The sequence below is a fragment of the Anopheles moucheti genome, chromosome 3 (assembly GCF_943734755.1).
Source record: "Anopheles moucheti chromosome 3, idAnoMoucSN_F20_07, whole genome shotgun sequence".
NCBI classification, from domain to species: Eukaryota; Metazoa; Arthropoda; class Insecta; order Diptera; family Culicidae; genus Anopheles; species Anopheles moucheti.
The window spans coordinates 54,924,698-54,947,434 of record NC_069141.1 but is presented as its reverse complement, the minus strand read 5'-3'; the positions used below and the strand labels follow the sequence as shown (position 1 = coordinate 54,947,434).

The 22,737-nt window shown below is 43.9% G+C and overlaps 1 protein-coding gene across 1 annotated transcript in view; it reads left to right on the top strand.

Moving 5' to 3' along the window:
- LOC128301474 (uncharacterized) overlaps nucleotides 1-13,875 on the top strand; it is a 93,294-nt gene extending 79,419 nt beyond the window's left edge. The window contains exons 3-6 of the mRNA XM_053037976.1: nucleotides 5,562-5,771; nucleotides 6,083-6,312; nucleotides 11,663-13,155; nucleotides 13,252-13,875. Coding sequence (XP_052893936.1) covers nucleotides 5,562-5,771; nucleotides 6,083-6,312; nucleotides 11,663-13,155; nucleotides 13,252-13,468 — 2,150 coding nt within the window. The 3' untranslated portion in view covers nucleotides 13,469-13,875. The remainder of the gene's footprint in view (nucleotides 1-5,561; nucleotides 5,772-6,082; nucleotides 6,313-11,662; nucleotides 13,156-13,251) is intronic.
- Nucleotides 13,876-22,737: the final 8,862 nt, after the last annotated feature.

The following is a 22,737-nucleotide window of genomic DNA, read 5'->3' as shown; positions in this document are numbered from 1 at the left end:
CCCAGGTCGGCTTCAGTTCTTCAGATCCACAGCCGAGTTAAAACGCATCGCCCACCGCAAAAGGTCACTCTCACACCGTTCCACCCAAATGCACCCCAGTGGTGGCCGGGTTGGTGAGTTATCAGGGTCAGGCACACGGGTAGAGCTAATAGTTTTAAATTTTTGTGCTCCTGCAACTGCTGGTTAGTGGACGTAGTGGGATGTGGGATCTACCCTCCACTGGCATGGACCTACTGGAAGGCATTCCACGAAGAGGTACAGCAAGGATTCAAAAGACACATCGAGATGTGTACGTCGGGTGTGTCCCCCATGGCTAAAGAGGTATTATCGAGTTAACATAGGGGATTACACTTCATATTTCATATCGTTTGGCAAAGCGAGAGCGAACGAAGGAAGCAGATTGTTGAAAGCAAAACTGACCACCCTAAAGACACAGCCCTTGACCATAGCGTAGTAGCCGAGCCGGTAACACACAGGTATGGACAGGCTCTTGGGCGCAAAATTCTAACCCATCTCACCGGACGCAATGGGTGCCCGGAGGGGTTTCGGAAAACCGAGATAGCCACCCAGAGAAAGCGTGCGGGAAAAGAAGTCACCGGTGGTCAGTATCAGTGCTTACACATTCGTAAATACTTTAATCTCTCTCAAAAAGGGGTTAATTAAAATATTCTCTTCGCACATCCCACCAACCTCTGACGGCGCAGGGCAGCGTATTACGATGATGAATTTTTACCACTCTACTCTACCAACCTTCGGAGCGCTTTCGGATGGGGTGGGCAACATCGGAACACATTTAATAATGCACTGCTTTCGTTTTGTCGGTTTTTCCGAATGGAAGTCGTCCTTGTCGGTTGTGTGCCGTAGAAGTGGCGCGCGTGAAATGAACCGTTCCTTTCGGTAACTTTAAGAAACAGGACCTCCGCCACCACCTCGGTGTGCAGTAGAACAATGGCACAGTGTACATGGTAACAGTGTCTTGCTACCGATGCGATGAAAGTTCACGAACTTTCAATCCCCTTCCCTTTGATGGGATTCGGTACGCCCGGTGGTTTGTGTTCAGTTTCTTAAAGCTTCCTCCAAATCCTGACGTACCGAGCCGCTCGCAACTGACAAGCGAAAAACGCTACCAGCTTACGACACACTGACGGCTTTTCTTCATCGGGACTTTTTTTTTGTTCTTTTTGTTCTCGTCTTTAATAACAAAAAGTTCTGCAGCTGCAGTACATAATGCTGTTACAATTATTTTCCGAAAAGCGTGTTATGCAAATTAAAACGCTTCGCATGGTTCTGCCATTTTTCCGGTGTAAGGAAACTGCATACAAACTCGAACGGTTTTTCGGGTGCAATCCTGATGCTTCTTAACTAGGGACTTAGCAGCAGCGCTGCTTACTCGGGCACGTTCACACACATACCGAGGTGTAGTACATCAAATGGTGTGCATCTTCTTCCCTGGCTGGATGGGTTTTGAAGCGAGGCGGCCGAGCCGCACGTTCCTCTACCCGATTGGAAAATAAATTTCCCATCCAGTAAAATAGAGGAGGGTAGATGGGATTTTTGGGCAAAGTAGCGAAAAACTTCCTTTTTAATCATAATAACACTTGCCTGTTTCGTTTGGCCCCCACCTCCACCCGACGATTACCATCATCATCGCGTCATCGTTTGGTCTGGTGTCTTGAAGTATCCGTCTTACCGGCACCACGTCAGATCGCATCGTATCGTCAACGGGCGTCCCGGCCGGGCAGCATGTACGGTGTGCTAGAAACTATCAAAAATCCCCTTTTGCTAAAGCAGTGTGTTCACCCTGGTCCCCAGCTTGGCTCGGCCATGCAGATGAGTTAACACCTTCGCCCGTCTTAGCAGCTCTCAAGCATCCTTCAATGAGAGTACTGTTGTTTTTCCAAGGAAGACTCAAAAATGCTTGCATGCCTCGATCGGGTACGGCGTCATCACGGTGTGAACCGAACCGTGTCTGACAGAACCGTTTAGTGCGGATGTTGGTGCATTCGGGGTTTTGGGAATACTTTGTTCTTCCCGCAGGAAGTAATGCATTAACAAGATCGATTCTAAACAAGACGAAGGAGAAATATTATCACGATTATTTAACGCCATTAATATTTAACTTAAATGCAAAAAATTGCTTCATTAAACAACGTTAGAATTGCGATCTTCGTAGTCCTGATCTTCTAATAAAACACATTTTATGCCACGATTACTTAGCATTGGAAAAACCTTCAACTGCAATGATCCTTAGAAACCTTTTATGTTTTTATGTGACACCAGCATTGCTGTTGAAAAAATTGGAAAAAATCCATATATTCTTCCACTTGATCTTTAACATCTACAGTACACAGGTACCTGTACACTTTAAACATATTATTCTAAGTTATTCTGACCATCTTGCTGTACTTTATAGTGGTCCCGGACTTCACACGTCATTGAAGGTCCAAAATCCCTTCCAGACCATTCCTTTTTACTGACTATTCAGGTACTTCTAAATAAAGTCAAAGAAAGTTACAAATGTCAGGTCTAGAACTCTTGAGGTTGTCAAGAGTTGTCTATCATCTTCTTATTTCATCTTTCAACCGCTCTCGTCTGTCGTCTATATCATCATTTACTTTTAATTAGTAACTTGCTTCTGTCTTACTTCGTTTTTCTTCCTTTGTTCACGTTTTCGTTTTTTATCCCTTTCTCTTTTTGTCGTTTTTATTTTTCGTCCTGGCTACTACTCTAGCTCCTGCAGCTTATCATAATTTTCAATAGTGTGAGAGAGAGAATAGAGTCAGTGTTAGTTAGTAATTAGTGTTGAGCTTAATAAATCTTTTGAAAAAAGTCATTAATATGAATCTTTGGTGAGAATCCATTCAAATCAGGAGCCGACTCTCAAAAGATTCATGAATACATTTCACGAATCTGAATCAGATTCACCCTACACTAAGCAAAAATATTGCAAATTCCGAGAAGCAAACAATAGGTGTGTCAAAAAATAATAATAACAATAATTTTATTAATGACAATATTATTTTATATAATAAGTTTTTATTATATAGTTAGTTAGTTTTTATTATATATAATAGTTTTTAATATTTTTATTATAATAACAATATTAGTAACAGTAATAATAAAAATATTAAAATTATTTTTACAATATTTCATCGGAAATAATCATTGTCAAACAGTATTGCAAACACATTTTTCACGCAAAGCTGCCAAACACCCATCCCCGCTAGAGTCCTCTAGTGAACGCAAACAACCCACTCTTCACATGACAATCTCAACGGTTCAATGGTGAACGGATAGACGGATATCCTTTTAACAAAAGCCAAAGTAGGTGGTTTAGTTTTCATCCAGCTCAACGATACGAAACGCTTCAATAGAAGTGGATAGAACAGCGCAGGAAAAAGTTCATCTCTCTTCCCATCTCCCCATCTCCCCATCGTACCTCCAACCATCGATCCAGCATGGATTTCACAGTTTCCGCTTGCTCCAAAGGGGATCCAAAGGAGACGACGCTAATCCGAATGCCCGAGGACTCGAACCCTCTTAAGTTGGATGAGTGGAAATCTTTCATCCTTTATTTATAATACATTCCGAAGAGAGCGTGTCTAGGATCGAGGATTTGTCCTCCGCCGATGGGACGGCGGGAGTAACGGTGAGGTGCTTTTGGGGGGGAGGGAAAAAAAGGGGTTGCATTCAGTCTGCTTTCCACACAAACAACCAGTGTTGTCTTCGGTCACCTTTATCTATTTTACTGTTGTTCATCACCAAACATACACACACACACCCGCACGATCATGTGCTGTGGTTTGTAAAGGACATTGACGTTGAGTTGGAGATGAATCTCTTGTGTGCCATCCCCAACGGATGGCTGTGACCGTAACGATGGTGCCAGGTAAAGAGACTGACTCGCACTAAAACACGCACGCACACACACATTAGGCGCATCGGCGTGCGGATGAATATCAGATTTTTAAGAGCTTTCCCTACCGCGTGTTTTCCGCGATCCAGGGGTCACCGTGTGTTTTTCCGCATTAAGGGGGAAGGCTTAGTCCGTTTTTCGTCTTATCCCTGCCCGGAACAGGAAAGGACATTCAATGCGGGAAGGAGCAAACAATAGAAAAAAAGAGAAGGAGCTCAAGAATGAACTAATCTCTCTTGAAGGATTATGTCCTGTACGTGAATTACACCTGTATTTTAGCATATTTTTTTGGTGGGGAGAATTAAACTTTCGGGTTTTGGGATTTTGAGGTCGAATTAAGGGGTTTATTAACTTTTTTTGTAAAAGACAAGGATCGTGCGAGATGAAAAAAATGCATGAAAATATTGACAAAATTTCGACCCTGTTCGACACTGTTGTGGGTAATTCGTTGGTTAAAAATGTATTTTAATTTTATTTCAAGAGCAACAGAATAACGTACTTTATGAGGCCTCATTCGACTTCCTTCTAGGAAAGAATTTCATTCAAAAGTAACAACGATTTTCTGCACCATCAGCTTTGATTTCGATTGACTTGACTACAAATTGTCGACGCATCTTTTAAACTCCCGCATTCCTACCTTTTTCATTACATCTCCCACCTGCACATTGCTTCACTGCACCGAGCGAACGCTTCACCGGTAAAACATGTCGACTCAAAGCAACCTCTCCATCAGATAGTGGCGATCAGCAACCAGGAAGAGATTTTTTTCCACGAAAAGTCCTCCAAAGGACGACCTCCGGCACCTGCCGTACGTTGGTCGTCAAACTGGTAAAGCGGATTGACGGTCGTTTGCGATGTTTGACGCTTGACGCTAAAAGGCGTACCGTAGCAGATTTTCCAGCCTGCCAATTTTTCACCATCGCTTTACGCTTTTCCATCCCCGGTTGGTCTTATCACTCCCGAAGGATAAGTACGATTTGAACCGACATCGCCACCACTCGGGCCGCCACCCGCATCGTGCTCTTTGAAGATGACTTGAAAGTCTCAATCAAACCAACCCCCCGCGTCCCGGGAATCAAATTTAATGAAGAGATAATTTTACGTCCCACTACTCAGCACACTTACCACGGCGTGCACCGAAATCCCTTCCGGGCTCTAGACATTTTGTATTGGCAAATTTCTTTAAGTGATTTTCTTTCCGTGCCGCTCCACAAAACTATAAGCTTGCCGGCGGGGGCGTTTTGCCCTGATGAAACGGTTTTAAAATGTTGACTTTATGATTTTCGAAATGGAATTAGCTCAAGACGGTGCTGCCGTTGGTGCTGCCACCAAATTTCCTCGATGAGGGATTAAAATTTTGCGCTTCGCAAAAATCCATCCCGCGGCATCGAATTGACGTTTCGCCCGTTTCGGGAGCGGGCGAAAGATTGAAGCGATTCCCGCCCCGCCCGGAAGGAAGGAAGGGTCCATCACTTCATCTCGGTGAAAAGATTATTGAAAGATTTTATCGACACAAAAAGGGAAATGGCACGGTTTGAGTGACACCGGCGCCCGGTATCGCCCGGAAATGGAAGTGAAGCTTTCGGGCTAAATGGTTGTGTTGTGTCTGACTCGGTTCTTCCTTTTTCTTCCGCTTTTATTTCAGCTAAATCCTTGCCGCTTCATTGCGTGGTTGAGTCCGTCAGTTCGTTGCAGGCGACGCTAAACTTTGACACCCGCAGCCCCTGGAAGCGGCGGCCAAACATCGAAACGGACAGCTACGTCATCATCCCGGCTTCGACACCATTTTGTGATATCGTTACGACCGCGCTCCAGCGGCTCGGCTACTCCACAGAGATCTCCAATGCAGCTAGAGGTAGGTGCAGTGGCTCGTTTTTGTGATAAAGAAGGCAAATCGTTATCCTTATTAGGATGCTATCGAAAATCTTAAGCATTTTAGCTGTAACGACTAGATTCAGGAGTGTTTTAAAAAAAATTGGATTTGCTCACTTTAAGCTTGTTTCACTTTGACTTGTACATTTAAAATAGTTTTAGAAGACACTCCCACTCATTTTATTACCTGTCTTATTTATTTCTTTATTTATTGAAGCTGATTTGAAGCTTTTTATATTAACTTATTTGAAATTAACACAATAACTTTCAATTTCACCAACTTCAACTCCACAGGCTCCATATCAATCAAGAACTGGAAATCCCTATCGCTCGATGCCATCTCGGACAATCCGCTCGTGTCGGTCAGCGACATACTCGGCGAGCTGACCTCGGTCGTAACGCTCAAGATTACGATCCTGCGCAACAAACCGTCCCAGCTGGCCGAAATTAAGGATAAACTGTTGAAGCTGCTCATTCTCCAGTCGCACGCACTGCTACGATCGACCGGCTGCCCCCTCGATGAGGTAAGCTTTTCTTCCAGTCAGTCTCCATTTTAGCATATCGAAGACATTATTCCTCGCCTTTTTTTAAAAATGCTCCCACGCGTACGGGATCCGTCGAAACAGCAAGGGGATGGTAGTAATGCTAAATTCCTTGCACAAATATTTATTCTACAGCAGCTGGATGCCATCTCAAGACGGTGAAATGGTTCACTTTCAGTTCAATTGCAGAAAGAACGCGATGGAAGGGAAAAGGAAATAACATTTCCCTTCGGTTAATGTGCCAGCCCTGCGTTCGATTGCTAACATTCCGCAATAACCTCACCATGCCCGAACGTTAGTGGTTTTACTTAGCTAATTCTAATTAAATTATTCGGTTCCAAACCTGCCTGCCCCGCCGCTAGCCCGGGGGAATCCGATTCTATTGGGATGAATGGATGACTTTGTCGGTGTTTGGAAATCTCACCATCCTCTTAAACACTGTTTAACGTCACAAAAATGCTTTTAACAATCGCTCATTGCTGTAGTGCTATTTTCATTCCATCTGCATGGTTTAAAGGTTTTAATGAATTTTGATTAAAAGTTGCTCGTATTTGTTGTCGGTTTTGCATTTTTCACTCATCAAAGAGCACAATCGGCAACTGAAGAGCAACGTTAATCTGATGCTGTTTTGACTAATCGGTCAGCTTTGTTGTAAGCTTTTACCGAAAGGAAACATTGAATGTGATTTTGAATTAGCAGACAAAGCTGTTGCAGTGCACTACGCATAACCATCTTACATAAGTTTATAGTGATATTATTCCTTTCAAAAAAATACTTTCTTCGGTACTAAAGAACCAAAATCCGTAAAATGACGTTGGTAAACTTTGTACAACGTGTTTAAGAAAAAATCCACAAAAGTTATGTTACTCGCTTCTATTTTCCATAAAATATCAAATTTAACATCAAATATAGGTAGGAAATATCTTTATTATTTATTATTTATTATTTATTTCATCGGACATGCACGTGTCTTAATGAATACTTAGTTGGTAATGTGACAAAGAGACAACAGACCTAACAAGACGAGTTGGACATTGATGGACAGAAACGGAGACGTTCGCGAAATGCCGGTTGGGAAATACCAAATTCGTACACATTGTAATTAGCATTAAAAACTGTCCACATTACATTAACGGGATCTGTTTGACCGAAAGTGGTTCTATACCGCGTAGTTTCAATTATTTCCCGTTGTCTTAGATTCCTGGACGGGGCAAAAAAGTTGATGGAGCTAAGAAGAGCCGGTGCATCAATATCGTTACCGATGAGGCCAGCAACAAACATACATTGAGCCATTGTCCCGCCATCATCCGCCAATGGCTGAAGTCCCAAGAGCAGGCGTCGTACTGCGTAGTCTGGGCGTGTGTCGTTGGCTCTCCAGGGAAGAAGCCTAATGGCAAATCGGGTTGCCTTCCGTTGGATCGCTTCGATGCGTTGGCTCCAGGCATGTATTGAAGGACACCAAACTATACTCGCGTACTCTAGGATTGGTCGGACCAACGAACAAAATAGGATTTTACGCACATGGGGTCAAGGAAATCTTTAGTCACTCCAAACAGTAAGCCTAGCGTCTGATTACCACGGTTAATTAGATTTGTCATATGAGGTCTAAAACTGAGTTGCTTGTCAAGAACGACACCTCAGTCTAACACTATCCGCACGATGCAATAACCTATTCTCAATGTTGTAGTCAAAACGAATGAGAGATCTGCATCTTGACAAGGACATTACTTGACATTTTTCGATGGACAGTAGCAGTGAGTTTCGACGGCACCAAGAACTGAAAATGTTTTACAACATTAACTTCTAAATCTTAATGATTCTCACAAAATATGATTTGTGTTAAAATGTCAGTTCCTCTTGAAAAAATCAAATAAATTTTTTAAAAAATATGCCTTAAAGCTTTGAGAAGGAGCTCTTTGTAGCTTAAAATTGTTCATAAACTATTTAGAAATAAATCGCTACTAGACTAGAATTAAGATGACCTAGACAATCTTACATGTGCAAATTTCAAAGAATACTGTAAAATAAAGCAATAGTAAAAACGATTTGTTCTTTAAATAAAGATAAAGATAATAAAGAACAGATGTCTCTAGAGGATATTAGGTACTCTATCTCGATCCTAAACTGTTGATAGATTTCTGCTTATCAACCCTGTAATGAGTTGCTTCTCGAAATGCCCTATCAACGTTCAGATAAAACATACGATTGGTGGCTTTTTGCTTCCAAAAAAAGCCTGCCATACATGTTGCCAAACTTATCTACCCAGCATACAACACCTCTGGGTGGTTTTACTCCTTCCCCCACGTGCGATCCATATCTTCAGCCCCGGCCAAACGCTCTACAATCTCTCCACATCTAACCCGATTGAAGTACCTGCCATAAAAGCTGTGCGTTGTGCTTCAGATTCACGTTCAGACGTTTGCGATCGGCTACCGGGCAAAACACACACAATCTCGGTGCCGTGATTTGCTGCCCTGATTGATACACACGGCTTTTATGTTTTATTGGGGTAATTGAAATCAATCATAAGCCACGAACCACGGACTTCCCGCTGCCGGGCGCAAAAACCGGGTGATTGATTTTATGATGCTACTACTGTTGCGCGCGAACATCTCAATGTGAAGAGTTCATCCGTTCCCCGCATTGCTCCCCATTGGTTGGATGCTTCACGTGCTGTAAGCGTTGCCTACGATTTTAATCATAAGTTTTCCGGGCTTTCCCAACAACTACAACCCGGATGTTGTGAAACCCATCCCCCAATTCATCATGGCCGTACGGTAGCGGTAGGCCCCCACTCTCGCAACTGACAGCCTGATGAGCATGGTACCGATTTATCCACTTCCTTCTTAACCAGTCAAAATGCCGACGACTGCCACTGCTACGAACTCTGAAGCGAATGATAAGTCTTGATCCGATTTGATACTGACGACCGATTTTAAACGCACGAGGACTTTGCCATCGGTTCAAGATATATTTCAAAGAATTAAGATTGAATTTCGCAAGATTATAAGTTTGCCCGGTAATCTCTTACGGAGCGAAATTAAAATTAATATCGTTTCTTAATGATAATGATCACACACACACGCACACACGCACGCACACGCAGACGAAACCATGCTCACATTTGCATACCGATACCGGCTTACCGGTGTAAGGCAGTGCTCCTATTTCGCAAAAGGTCGACGCAACCCGGCAACGAGCTCGTGTTCGTGAAGCACACTTACAAGCATGAGAACATTCCCCGCTCAACGGCGTCGTGTGAGCTTGAAAATAGCGGATTTGCAGAAAATGGCGCAAATACACGCATTATAGAGAGCAAGGGGACGTGCGGAACGGTGGGGGCCCGTAAAGGGCAGGAGTACGATCTCGTCTCGACGGTTTTCTATCAGACAAACAAATAAGAAGTATTAAGTATAAGAATTTATCCCAATCCCCACATCACTAGGGGTGATCGGGGGCATCGTCTAGAGTGCCTTCGGGCCAAGATGTACAGTGGTGTGCTTGTTTGTAGAATTGTATGCTATTTGCATATGGTGTTAACACCCACAGTTGTGGGCGAAACATTCCATAATAGTGGAAAATTGAATTACAATTCTGTTTTAAATAAACTGTTCCTAGAACAACTATAAAAGGAATATATTTCTATCAATTTTAGCTTAGTTTCACTGCTCACCAACATTTATGTCCACCTTACTGTTTTGAAACATTCCCAAACGGAGGCTTTTAACAGCGGATCAGTTCCACAGTTCCCGCACCGTCTGGCCCCGTTCGGTTGGTACCAACCTGCCAACGATATCCCAAGAGATAAACACATCTTCAGGCAGTATGGACAAAAGCAACCGTCCTTGATATCGCTCTCACTAGCATCCGTACTACTGTGTGTGTGTTTGTTTGTGTGCGTGCACGATGAATCCTTGCGTGTTGTTCGGAATTTCTTAAGCGCCGACCGGAATTGGCAAGCGATCCTTAATTCCAGCCTGCAGCCCATTCACACTTGGAACGGAACGTGCTAGTATGGGGGAATGCTTTTCTGAAAAACAAATCTATTTATTATGAGAATGGTACGGAGCGGCGTTCGGTCCGCGTATCCTGTACGCGAGCAAAACGATATGCGCCGCAGGTGAAGGTTAAGGATTTAACTCTTCCAATAGGCACTTACGCGTCTCGAAGATCGTACCAAACGGGCGCCTAATCGTGCACGGGAAAGCTGTACAGCAGCAGCACGGGAAGTTCGTGCAGTGAAACTTCTACCTTTAAAGAAGCAAAACAGCTCCGCTTATCCTAATAAGATTAGAAGATGCTGATTCCTGAGAGGATCCTCCAGATGATTTGGATGGAACGAAGCAATTTTCAACACTTGAACCCGAGCTTATAGGAGGTTTCATAAACTTTTGGCGATGAAGTATAATATTTTTACACTTTTCAGCTCAAAAAAATATGCTCGCAGGAAACTGCTCCATAGAGGGTTTTATTTGCATTGAAATATTTCACCCTCGCTTCAACGCTAACGTGACGTGATTACGCTTTGAGGGGAAGACTTTAAAGCAATCTACATCCTCCTCCCACAATAGCAATTTGTTTGAGTGTCAATTCTTTGTAAAAAAAAAAACGTATACAAACTAACTGCACGATAAAAATGGCACTTGCCGAAGGTTACGGGTAAGCATTCACATTCAGGTTACCTTTCTAGTCCCGCTTCCTATCATCTCAAAGTGACCTCGCTGTAAGTGTGGTTCGCAAACGAAACACCACCGTTTGAAGTGATCACACAGACATGGCGATGACAAGACGCCGTGCGGCGGTGTCGGTGTGATAAGATAAATTAAAATCGCCCTCATCCCCTATTATGATTTGACGAAAAATAAAAGACAACCCGAGCCTATTTACCTCGCCGACCCGTGTACTGATTAGGTACTTGAGATGGGTGTTGATACAATAATGCGGATATTGAAAGACAGTTTCTGTTTGCGTGTGTAGCTCAAGATCACCGTAAATATTATCCAACGCTGGAGGTAAGGTTCGGAATCCAGCGCTATTTTTCATTGGAGCTGAATCTCGCAGCTAGTAACCGTAAAAGATACGGTAAAGCAGAGAGTTTAATAAATGCTATATTTACTTAACACCTTTCCCGAGCCGTGTGCACCCCACCGTGATACGTAAACGTGGCCACTGGGCCAATACAGCAGGTCGTGTGGTTAATCCTACCAAGTGGGTACGGATCAGCACATGCCGTCTAATCTCGCCCTTCTGTTAGCGACGCGCTAAATCGTGCCCCGGAAAACTAATCTGTTCATCACCCTCTCTCTCTCTCTCCCCACGCGTTTGCTTTCAGATAACGCTATCGCAAATATGCCGCAGTCCACTGCAGAACGCGTTCCCCTTTACGCCCGAGATCACCGAGGAGACGCGCCGTAACTTCGACCAGTGGTGGAGCAACCAGCTGGCCCCGCAACCAAACCCGATCGCCCACAAGATACTGCCGTTTGCGAACCCACAGCAGAACGATCATCTCGACTTCTCTAGTCACGGCTTTCCGAGTTTGCACGCGGCCAAACGGGACGCGGCGTTGCTGGTCGGGGATGGCGGTGCGGTGGCGGCTGCTGCCGCGGCAGCCCATCACGCCAGCCAGCATCACAATCTGGTGGTGCATCCCGCCCTGCAGACCGTCCACTCGCAGTATCCCAACCAGAAGACACGCATGCGGACCAGCTTCGATCCGGAGATGGAGCTGCCGAAGTTGCAGCGTTGGTTCCAGGAAAATCCGCACCCATCCCGGCAACAGATCCAGTCGTACGTGGTGCAGCTGAACTCGCTGGAATCGCGCCGTGGCCGGAAACCGCTCGACGTGAACAACGTGGTGTACTGGTTTAAGAATGCGCGGGCTGCACAGAAGCGGGCCGAAATGCGTCAAGGCATGACGAATGGGTTTGGGACGCCCAGTATGATGCTGTCCCAGGCGGACTACATGAAAAGCTCGCCGAGCGCACCGTCGGAAGATATCGACAACTTGTCGCAGGATGAAATGGACGACGAGCTGGATAGGCCGATGTCACCGCAGCTGCCACTTTCGCTGACGATCCACGAACGCAATCATCCGCTCACGCCCTCCGATCAGACACCGATCAAGCAGGAAAACAATTCCGGCTCGGCCAGTCCGCCGCCATCACCTTCACCGAATCATGAGCATAGCTCGGGTAACTCCAACATCGGAAACGCGGGCAATAACCATGGTTCCGGTGCGGGCAGCAATAACAACGGCACCGGTCTCAACACCAGCGGCATCAGCATCAACAACAACAACAATACCAGCAGCACCAACAACAACAACGGCAACAACGAGTCCGCCAACGATTCGACGCTGATGAACGATGAGCCAAAGTCGAACTACTCCAACGAGCGCAGCAGCTCCCCGCAGCGTTCGTCACGTTCGCCCGCCTCGGAGGATCTGGACATGGACGAACCGGACGTCAGCAACATGGACGACTACCGGTCACCGTCGCCGGACTCGAAACGTCAGCTGCCCTTTCCGATGAACAATCCGATGCTGTCCCACTCGATCATGTACATGTCGCACTACATACCCGCGATGCAGGGTGCGGCCGGGATGCACCTGAAGAGCGAGTTTAGTCCCGGCGGTCATGGTCCGCTCGGGCAGGGTGGTCTCAACCTGTCGTTCAACAGTGACGAGCGGCGGAAGCGCAACCGAACCTTCATCGATCCGGTCACGGAGGTACCGAAGCTGGAGCAGTGGTTCTCGATGAACACGCACCCGTCGCATAATCTCATCCTGAAGTACACCGAGGATCTCAACCGTATGCCTTACCGGTAGGTTCTTTGTCTATGCACTCTAAAAAAAGCGTAACATTATTTCCACAACGGTCCAACTTACGATCGCTCTATATTATTATTCTCACCCCGCAGCCAAAAGTTCCCCCGGTTGGAGAGCAAAAACGTGCAGTTCTGGTTCAAGAATCGGCGGGCCAAGTGTAAACGGCTCAAGATGTCACTGTACGATCCGGCCCAGTTGGCAAACCTGGGCGAGCAGGCGCATCTGGCGGCGCTGCACGATGCACCGCATCTATCCGGCTTACACGAAGCATCGCAGCTGCATCCGTTCCATCATGCCGATCGGGATTAGGTTGAGTCGTCGCAGGCAAACAAGGAAGGACCCACAGATCGTTCAAGAACCAAAGACCATAAACAGAGCGGAGCAAAACTGGTGGAGAATTCTGCTGGAGCAACAAAACAGTTCGTTTCCTAACGTTTTAGAATAGTAAGCAAACACGGTGTCCTCCGTCAGTTCCTCCGAGATGTACGGATTGTAAGAAAAGTATTAGTCATTTACTGTTGCTCGGATACACGTCAGCAGACGGTGTAGTCTTACTAACCAACGAATCGAAACACTATTAAGAAGATCACATTCCACTCTTCCCTAGCGCTACTGTTGCTCTTTCTCTCTATTTCTCTCTTTTTCGACACTCCACAGTCGCTTGGAGTCGATTTCAACACGCTGCAAATGAACTCCAATAAACTAATCCCCTGAAAATGGAAGCTTATTTTACAAAGCTCGGGAGATTGTTTATCCACGCAGCGCGTTCATAATTTTGTGAGCCATAGTGTGTGCACCAAAAACCCTTGTTCCAGAATGTCAGCAAAACGCTTTGTACATCCTATTAAAAATACACCAAGTAGGCGCGGAATAATTAAACACAATAATGCACCGAGGTGTATTATTGGACGCACATCCATCGCTCACATGTCCCACAACTGGTAAGCTCTTGCCGTACCATTCAACGAAAGGATGCACTGTGTCCCAGCATTGCTCCTACTCTCCAAGATCGCCAGGAGCCTCTGTTTACTTGATCATGTTCACTTCCCAAAATCACTCCGCACTCCCAAGCACCGCGTCGCAATAATGCAACGGTTGGTGAGTCAAAAATCCTTTCACCATTTCCGTGGAAGCGCTTAAAAGCGCTTTCATCAGCGCATCAACGATCAACGGTTAAAGTTCTTTTTGCGGAATAATGCATGCAATGTAAGGCCTGGCGGCGATTTTTGCAACCTTCATAACCCGCTTTTTGCGTGCGTGTGTGTGCGTGGATGCACGCAATCGCTTCTTTGTTGTGATTGTTTTACGCACTCACAGGCAGCAACGTTTTATGATCGCCATGCTGTACGCCATGAACAATTTGGGTGCGCTATTATCGGTGTCCACCCGCTCCGCGCCCAATGTGCGTGCGTGGAGGGAGTTTGTTGCGAATTACGCTCCTAATTATATAATTAAAACCGAATGGAATTGGTAAAAAGCGGAACCGAAACATTTTTGGAACGGGCGGAAATTATGCCCCACCCTCAAACTCCCTTTTCACACACACACGCACACACACGTACACGATGGAAAATGGATGAAAATCACCCGAAACGCCATCGGCCGGAAAACCTGATTGACAATTTCATGAAAGAGCGCACCTGCCACACAAAATGCCCCACCCCCAAGGAAGGGGTTGGTTGGTCCAAGTTGAGGTGGATGCGTCCAAGTTCGATTGATTTAATGATGGAAAGCAACACCATCGGCACACGCCGACAATCATCACCCGATCACCCCCTGATGTGTGATGGAGGCGCATGGTATAATGTGGTGAAATGAAGAGATTTTCCGGTTCAACAACAAAGCAACTCCCAGTGTTCGATGCGCACCTGCCTACCGAATCGCCCACAAACACAAAAAAGGCTTACACATTCAACTCGTTGTTCTGCGCCTGTATCGCGCAGTATCGGGATGTAAATGTGTGTGTGTGCGGTTGGGAGACTTTTTATTTCGTATTTGAGCGCATCATCCTCATTTTCTTCCCTGTTCCATCTTTTGCCACCCTTTGCCACCCTTGGTCGAATTACTTTTCGACCAAAGGGAAAAGGCGTACACCGGGGGGGCTCGAAAGCTCAACAGGCAACACACACACGGACCTGGCACGCAACTGGCATAATATTTATGATTATTTATTAATTAATAGGCGGAAAATAAACTCCCCAACCATGGTTTTCCCAAACCACCCACCACCTCGCCCTCCCCACCCCCCCTCCATGGCAACTTACCGCCGTGGGGGGATATATTGCGGTAGCGGTTCCCATCAATCAGCGCGAGCGGATAATTTTGCGGTGCATTTCATTTCCGAACCGGTGTGGTTGTGCGAGACCGAATCGCGGTTTTCACCCGGCTTCCAGTTGGAAAATTGGGTGCAAATATTTTTCCAGCCTCCACCCCCCCCCCCCCCCCCCCCCCTCCGCAACCAATGGCTGCTGGGTTTAGTGCTGTGGCTTATTTTGCACCGAAGAGGAATCGATCAATCAAAAGGGGTGTACCCCACGATACGTACGCGTGTATCCAGCGAGGAAAAACCGACAAAACAGTGCTTATTACATTATCAGGTTATAATAATTTTGGTAATCGTTTTTTTCTTCTCCCCATTCGGGATGGTGGGCAGGCCCATTTTCCAGAGCTACTTATGGTGTGTGTTTTTCCGGAAAGTAATTCCGGTTTTCCTTCGCAGGCACTAATTTGCGCTGTGACAAAGTTGCACACAGGAGAGCATTTAAAAACACATTAAAACATGCACCACCAACAGGGAAAGGTTCTACCCCTTCGCGGTACAAGAGGGAAAGGGAAAAATGTGCCCCCATTTTAGCTTTTTCCTGCCGAGATGAGATGATAGTGGCAAGGCGCTTGCGGTGAAGCATCATCGGTTTTTGATAAATCCTCCCATCAAATAGGCTTACGGTGTTACCACTGGCAGGCAGACAGCGGTACCGCTAATTGGAAAATACCTAATGGGGAAAGCTCACCCGAGAGTGCCAGCAGAGTGAGCAGCGTTACTAAATCAGCTATTGATGGATCCCGGGGCGCCCGATAGTACATCGATTACGATACAATGGATAAACACCCGCTAGTGAACCAGTTGCATTTCAGGCATTCATTGCTACCCTTCGTGCCGGTGGATACATGCGTGCGTTTGCGCGCGAGCACTTTTTAATAGCAACAATACCGCCCTGAGGCCATAGCCGTTTTGCCATGGATGCCATCAATCGAGAGAATGGTGAAGCGATGTGTAGGTTTTATTAGTTGCGCTTGCCTGCAAAAGGGAAAACTATTTATTTTTAGCTCATTTTAGTGCAAGTGCTCTTGAGTTAGTGTGTATAAAAAAAAACATCAGAAACCATGAAGTTTTCATGATTTCCCTTACGCTAAACAAAGACGAAACACATCGAAAAAAAAAACGTACACAAATGCACGGTATAAAATACCTTTCCCGTTGATTAATTCTTAACTTGTTTCGTTTTGTTTCTGCTTGTTTTTTTCCTTCCCACACCCAGCTCGTTTGCTGTTCTTAATCCCAACCGAATAGTAACGAATGTTGGCATAATTTTATTTCTTAACCCAATTCTTTATACGTAATTTAGAGCAAAACAAAACATGTATGACGAAAATCAAATCATAGGCGACACCCTCGCGGATGCGAGCTAGGGTGCGAACTATATAAGCGTTAGTGTAAGCAAACAAAAACACACACACACATGCTAGTGATGATTGAAAAACGTTTAACTGTAAATAGCACACTTAATCTTAATCGTAGTCATAAATAAAGCAAAATGAAATGAACGTTCATGAAGGATAGGCTCAATAGAGAATACGAAGCAAACGTAGCTGTAAGATTTAGCTCAAGTTTAAAGCATCACAAATAATACACACACACCTAAGGACACCTTCTTTGAGCATTTTTCCATCCCATCACCATTCTGCTGCACGATACACTTAAACACTTTTCACACAAATGCAACACTTCCCCTTCCCCAATCAAAATTGTGTAGCTTATAGGAAAGTCACGAGTAAAAATTGTACGGATGGTAGATGTACACCCAGCCACTTGCATGCTGTATCTCAAAACCAATATTAAGCATTCTTCCCGTATGTGAATTCTAATCGCGAAAATAAAGATACAGAACCGTACCCGTAAGTAAGCGAAAAAACAAATATTGACCGATATCGTAGCACTATTATGCTAAGTTAAAGCAAACCTCCATCCCCCCGCAAAAGCAGTAGCAGTTGAACGTTTTAAGCAAAACATAGAAATGCAAAGCTCACAATAAATAGCTCCACTAAGCGTTTTTTGGAGGGGGCAATAGGAATGAGGACGACGCCATAGGAGAAACAAAAAAAAGGAACACCGGTAGTCATTACGCACGTGATCGTTTGCAAAACGCGCTCTTAATACCCAACAAAACAAATTGTAAAGGTCGTTAGAAACAAAGCAAATTAAATACGTAAATACTTCTTCAAGCTGTATGAAAGCAAAACAAGAAATATAAAACACAAAGCTCGTACATAAATTATCAAAACAAAACGCACTCGACCGGAACCGCGATTCGCATATGAATGATGACAAGTTTGGGTATTGATTTTTTGTTTCTTTTTTTTCTTTTTATTTACTGTAAGCTGCTAACAACAACCATCATTACAGCGTCAGGCATGCCAGTCCCTTTTATAATTCGATCTAGTCAAACGCTGCTCGGTGTAAGATTATAAATTTCTGCACTGATTGCAATGGCGCTTTGAATGCAAGGATAATTTTCATTGTTTGGATCGGTTTGTGGAGGGTGAAGCGGAAAAAAGGTCACCGGATTTTAACCCTCCACGTCCATGTGCGAAGGGGCGAGTGCCCAAGAATAGGTACTCTAATCTCTTTTCTGCTCTTTATCCTTCCACTTCATTTCTTTGCGTGCGATGGGTGCGTGATATTTCCTTTCCCTCGATTAACGCACGATTGCGCGTGTATGTTGCTATGGTGACAGTGTGAGGATGAGTAACTGAATTTTTTAAAAAATATACACACAGTTTGTTCTCCATAAACAAGCCATCTTAAATGTATGCTAACCCAAAAGTTTACAGGGTTTTCACGTTCAAGGGGCGAAGTTGTAGGCATTGCTGGTTTTTGCTTTTTCCAATTGAAGTAGAATAAGAAGTCGTTCACATTTAATCTTTCTCTAGAACTTTTCTATAACGCTGGATCCGATGTCATGAATCTGCTCAAAGTTTCTGCACCTTGTCAAGTTTTCCGATATATAAGGTCTATAAATTTATAAAAATTGTTTGTTTTTTTACAAATTTTTATTTCTTGTTACCCCAAAATTGTTAAACAAAAGTTGTTCAAAGTAAGTACCGTTGCTAGACACACATTGCAGGACTCTTTTTCTGGCATTTTATTAATATCCCGCCGATAAATTTGTCTCTTTTTTGATCACCCAAATGGTGCAATTTGTTAACGTTTGCGTGGGAATAGAAGCACTGCTCTGAAAGCGCATGGCCGATCAGTGGAGGATCAATCCCCTTGGAGAAAAATTTCTTCGAAAACTACCAGTTTCCGAATGTATAGTACCAGGAGAGCATCCACGGAAGAGGTAGCTCCTGGTACTGCGCCGTAAGGTATGCAATGTTTATACACTAACTTTGTAACCAACTTGCAATGCGCCGTAAGGTATGCAATGTTTAAACACTAACTTTCCTAACTGGTGCAATTTCGTTTATACTTTAAAGTCACAAAGTCGATATTCTTCTTTGCATTTAATTTATTACATAGAAACAAATGTTTGATATAACCAAGGAAGATATGTTTGATCAATTTGTTACCTTTTGAATTATTTTTTTTTTTGCTATAAATTAACTCTGCTGTAAAATTTTCAATAATCGCACAATCGGCACAATTTTGTTTGGGCCCCCAACATGGCGAGGCCCTAGGCGACCGCCTACTCCGCCTACTGTTCGATCCGCCGCTGTGGCTGATCGTTGCCAATTAGTAATAGTGCTATTTGCTATTTGCACCAATGCATCAAAAAAGCTATTTTGATATGAAGACATGTGTATTTTTGTAGTTTCAGATGTAAAGTGCAGTTTATTCCAGCCAGTCGTTGTTAGTAGTACAGACCGTTTCATCTGTTATTTAACAGCTATTATCAAAACCGCTATAACAGAAGATCAGTCTGTTCATGCTATTTTGGTGGTCAGTCGCACTCTCCGTATGTGACATAGTTTATGTAAATACCTGAACCCATTCCTGATGAACTTGTAAAATAATAAAAAAAATGATTCCTTCTGAACTACTCGTGCTTGAAAAACCCTGTAAGATGACATCCTTGCTTTGTCTTGTTGGGCTTAAAATTTAAATATTCATTTCCCTTCCAAAAAGATGGCATTATAACGAGCGGTTTGTACAACTTCCCCCGATGGTGGTGTGAGTTGTAAAATTGATAATAAAAACATTCACACCGCAGTTAATTACAATTACACGTAATTCTTCGTTTTGACGCGATTCAACAGCAGGGCATACGAGAAGGGAATGCGGTAGTATATGGAATGATGAGATTTTATGTGAAAAGGATTCATTCCGCACGTGAAAGGAGCGTTTGTCGTGCAAATCCTTACCAAGACCCTCCCAAACCGGCCCTCGCACGCCCCAAAAGGTGGACGAGGTGTAAAAATAACGGAACAATAAATCTTAAAACTTTCCATACACATCCGAAAATTTCTTCTCCCGGGGTGGTTCCTTTGCCGGGGCGCATGATAATCGTGGCCGCAGCGTGGCGGAAGAAAGCAGGATTTTTGTCCGCACGCAAAAGTGTGAAAGAAAATAGAATTAAATTATTATTATCTCCAAACGATTATGTGCATGATTTATTGTCTCATAAGATCTTCTTCTGGCCGTCTTAAAGGGGGGAGGCAAACACGGCAAACATGCAATTCCTCCACTTGTTCCGCAGGTCTTTTGCACCCTGAGAGAGAGACAACCAATCTTCCTCCTATTCCGGTAGGTAGTGGAAAGAAAAATTTACCTTTTACCTACTTTTGGGCGAAGAATTTGTCCTTCGCACCAGCTACGCTACTCTCAAACGGTCCTTGTCGGTGTTTGCAGATTGATGCTGGCTCGGGCCAGCATTCCGACTTGCCTTTGCCAGGATGAGTTTTCCCGTTTGCCGGCTTATCTTGTGCCCGAGCGGGGCGAAGGTTCCGTAGGTTGCGGTGTGGGCTTACTCATCGCACATGGCACGGAAAAATGAATGGCGTACTTTTTTGAACGATTTCACTTCATCTACGCCGGGGCTGCTCGTGTCTCGTTTGCGAGTCGTTTAATCTCACCGGTAGCTTTTGCGGAGTAATTTATGAGTCTTACGGAGGTCTCACGGCGTTTCGAGCTTTTAACATTGCGTTTGTCAACACGATGCGGAGTGGAAGCGTATGAGATTTGGTTGCAGTTTTTTTTTCTTGTTGCTTCCTGTTTATTCCTTTGCGCTAAAATCATACGGCGGTGAACTCATTCCTGCATCCCATTAAGCAATCTCGACTGATTTGCAGATGATTAATCTGCTACATCTAACGAGCAGCGAAAATAGGAAAGTTGCATGGAGCTTCATTTATTAGACTCAATCACATGTCTAATGAATTATTATCTCAATTACACCACTTCACATGCACAACACTTCGTGGAGCTTTCTATTCATGGCTTTTCCTGCCAGTGTAAATAATATTCCCATTTGCATTCCCAATGTTTTCACCACACATCTCTCGTTTTGTAATAACAATTCTGTACTTAGATGAAATTAATCATAAGTAGCCAAGACGGCTATTCCAATGTTGATACAGTGAATGTTTACTTACGATCTTACAATCATAGGAAAAAAAATATATCAGAGTAAGTTAACCTTCTTTTATCAACTAAAATTTGATTTTTCAATCTTTCAATCAGTTGACAACGCTTCTCGAAACATCGTAATTACATTAAGCTGTTTTATTTTTCAGTTTTATTCAACTGTTTTATTTATTTTTTAATTCCTTCGAGCTCAAAGTCTTAATCTATATGGTAATCCCATCCGCAATAAAATACTTGAATTTTTAATGTTCAGACTCGATATTTACAAAAAAAAACAAATTTCAACTATTTTACACAATATTTTATCAACTTCTGTAAACCGATTGGCTTGAAATTTTATTAAATTTCTTTGAATGGTTTACTAGTAGTTGTCGTTACTTAACTCTGTCAGCGGTAGGAGCGGATCAAACGGTAGGCGGAGTAGGCGGTCGCCTAGAACCTCGTCGTGTTGGGGGCCCCAAAAACTTTGTGCCGATTTTGTGTTTTTTGGGAATTTTACAGCAGAGTAAATTTATAGCAAAAAAATTAATTGAAAAGGTAAAAAAGCGATCAAAAACATCTTCCTGGGTTATATAAAACATTTGTTTCTACGTAATAAAATAAATCCAAAGAAGAATATCGACTTTGTGACTTTAAAGTATAAACGAAATTGCACCAGGACCAGGACACTAATTTTCCCGTTAATCGAGAAAAATTTCTTCGAAAACTACCAGTTTCCGAATATATAGTACCAGGAGAGCATCCACGGAAGAGGTAGCACCTAGTACAGCAATTTTGGTCGAAAACCGCCGTAAGGTATGCAATGTTTAAACACTAACTTTCCCGTTGGTGAAGAAAAATTTCTTCGAAAACTACCAGTTTCCGAATGTATAGTACCAGGAGAGCATCCACGGAAGAGGTAGCTCCTGGTACTGCGCCGTAAGGTATGCAATGTTTATACACTAACTTTACAACCAACTTGCAATGCAAGTTGGTGCATGCAAGAAACTTGCATGTACTAGCCGAGCAAGATGGCGCCCAACTTCGTACTTGCATGCAACAAACTTGCATACAAACTTGCATACAAGCTTGCATGCAAGTTATTGCAAGCAATTTCTTGCATGCAAAGTTGCATGCAAGTTTGCATGCAAGTTTGTATGCAAGTTTGCATACAAGTTTGCATGCAAGAACTTGCATGCAAGTTTGCATGCAAGTTTGTTGCATACAAACTTGCATGCAAACTTGCATGCAAGTTCTTGCATGCAATTTCTTGCATGCAAACTTGCATGCAACTTTGCATGCAAGAAATTGCTTGCAATAACTTGCATGCAAGCTTGTATGCAAGTTTGTTGCATGCAAGTACGAAGTTGGGCGCCATCTTGCTCGGCTAGTACATGCAAGTTTCTTGCATGCACCAACTTGCATTGCAAGTTGGTTGCAAAGTTAGTGTATAAACATTGCATACCTTACGACGCAGTACCAGGAGCTACCTCTTCCGTGGATGCTCTCCTGGTACTATACATTCGGAAACTGGTAGTTTTCGAAGAAATTTTTCTTCAACAACGGGAAAGTTAGTGTATAAACATTGCATACCTTTCGGCGGTTTTCGACCAAAATTGCTGTTCAAGGTGCTACCTCTTCCGTGGATGCTTTCCTGGTATCGGCAATCTGAAAATAGCTGGTTTGTATGGAATTTCGTACCAGCCGACGGAAAGTTTGAGCGAGAATAAGGATG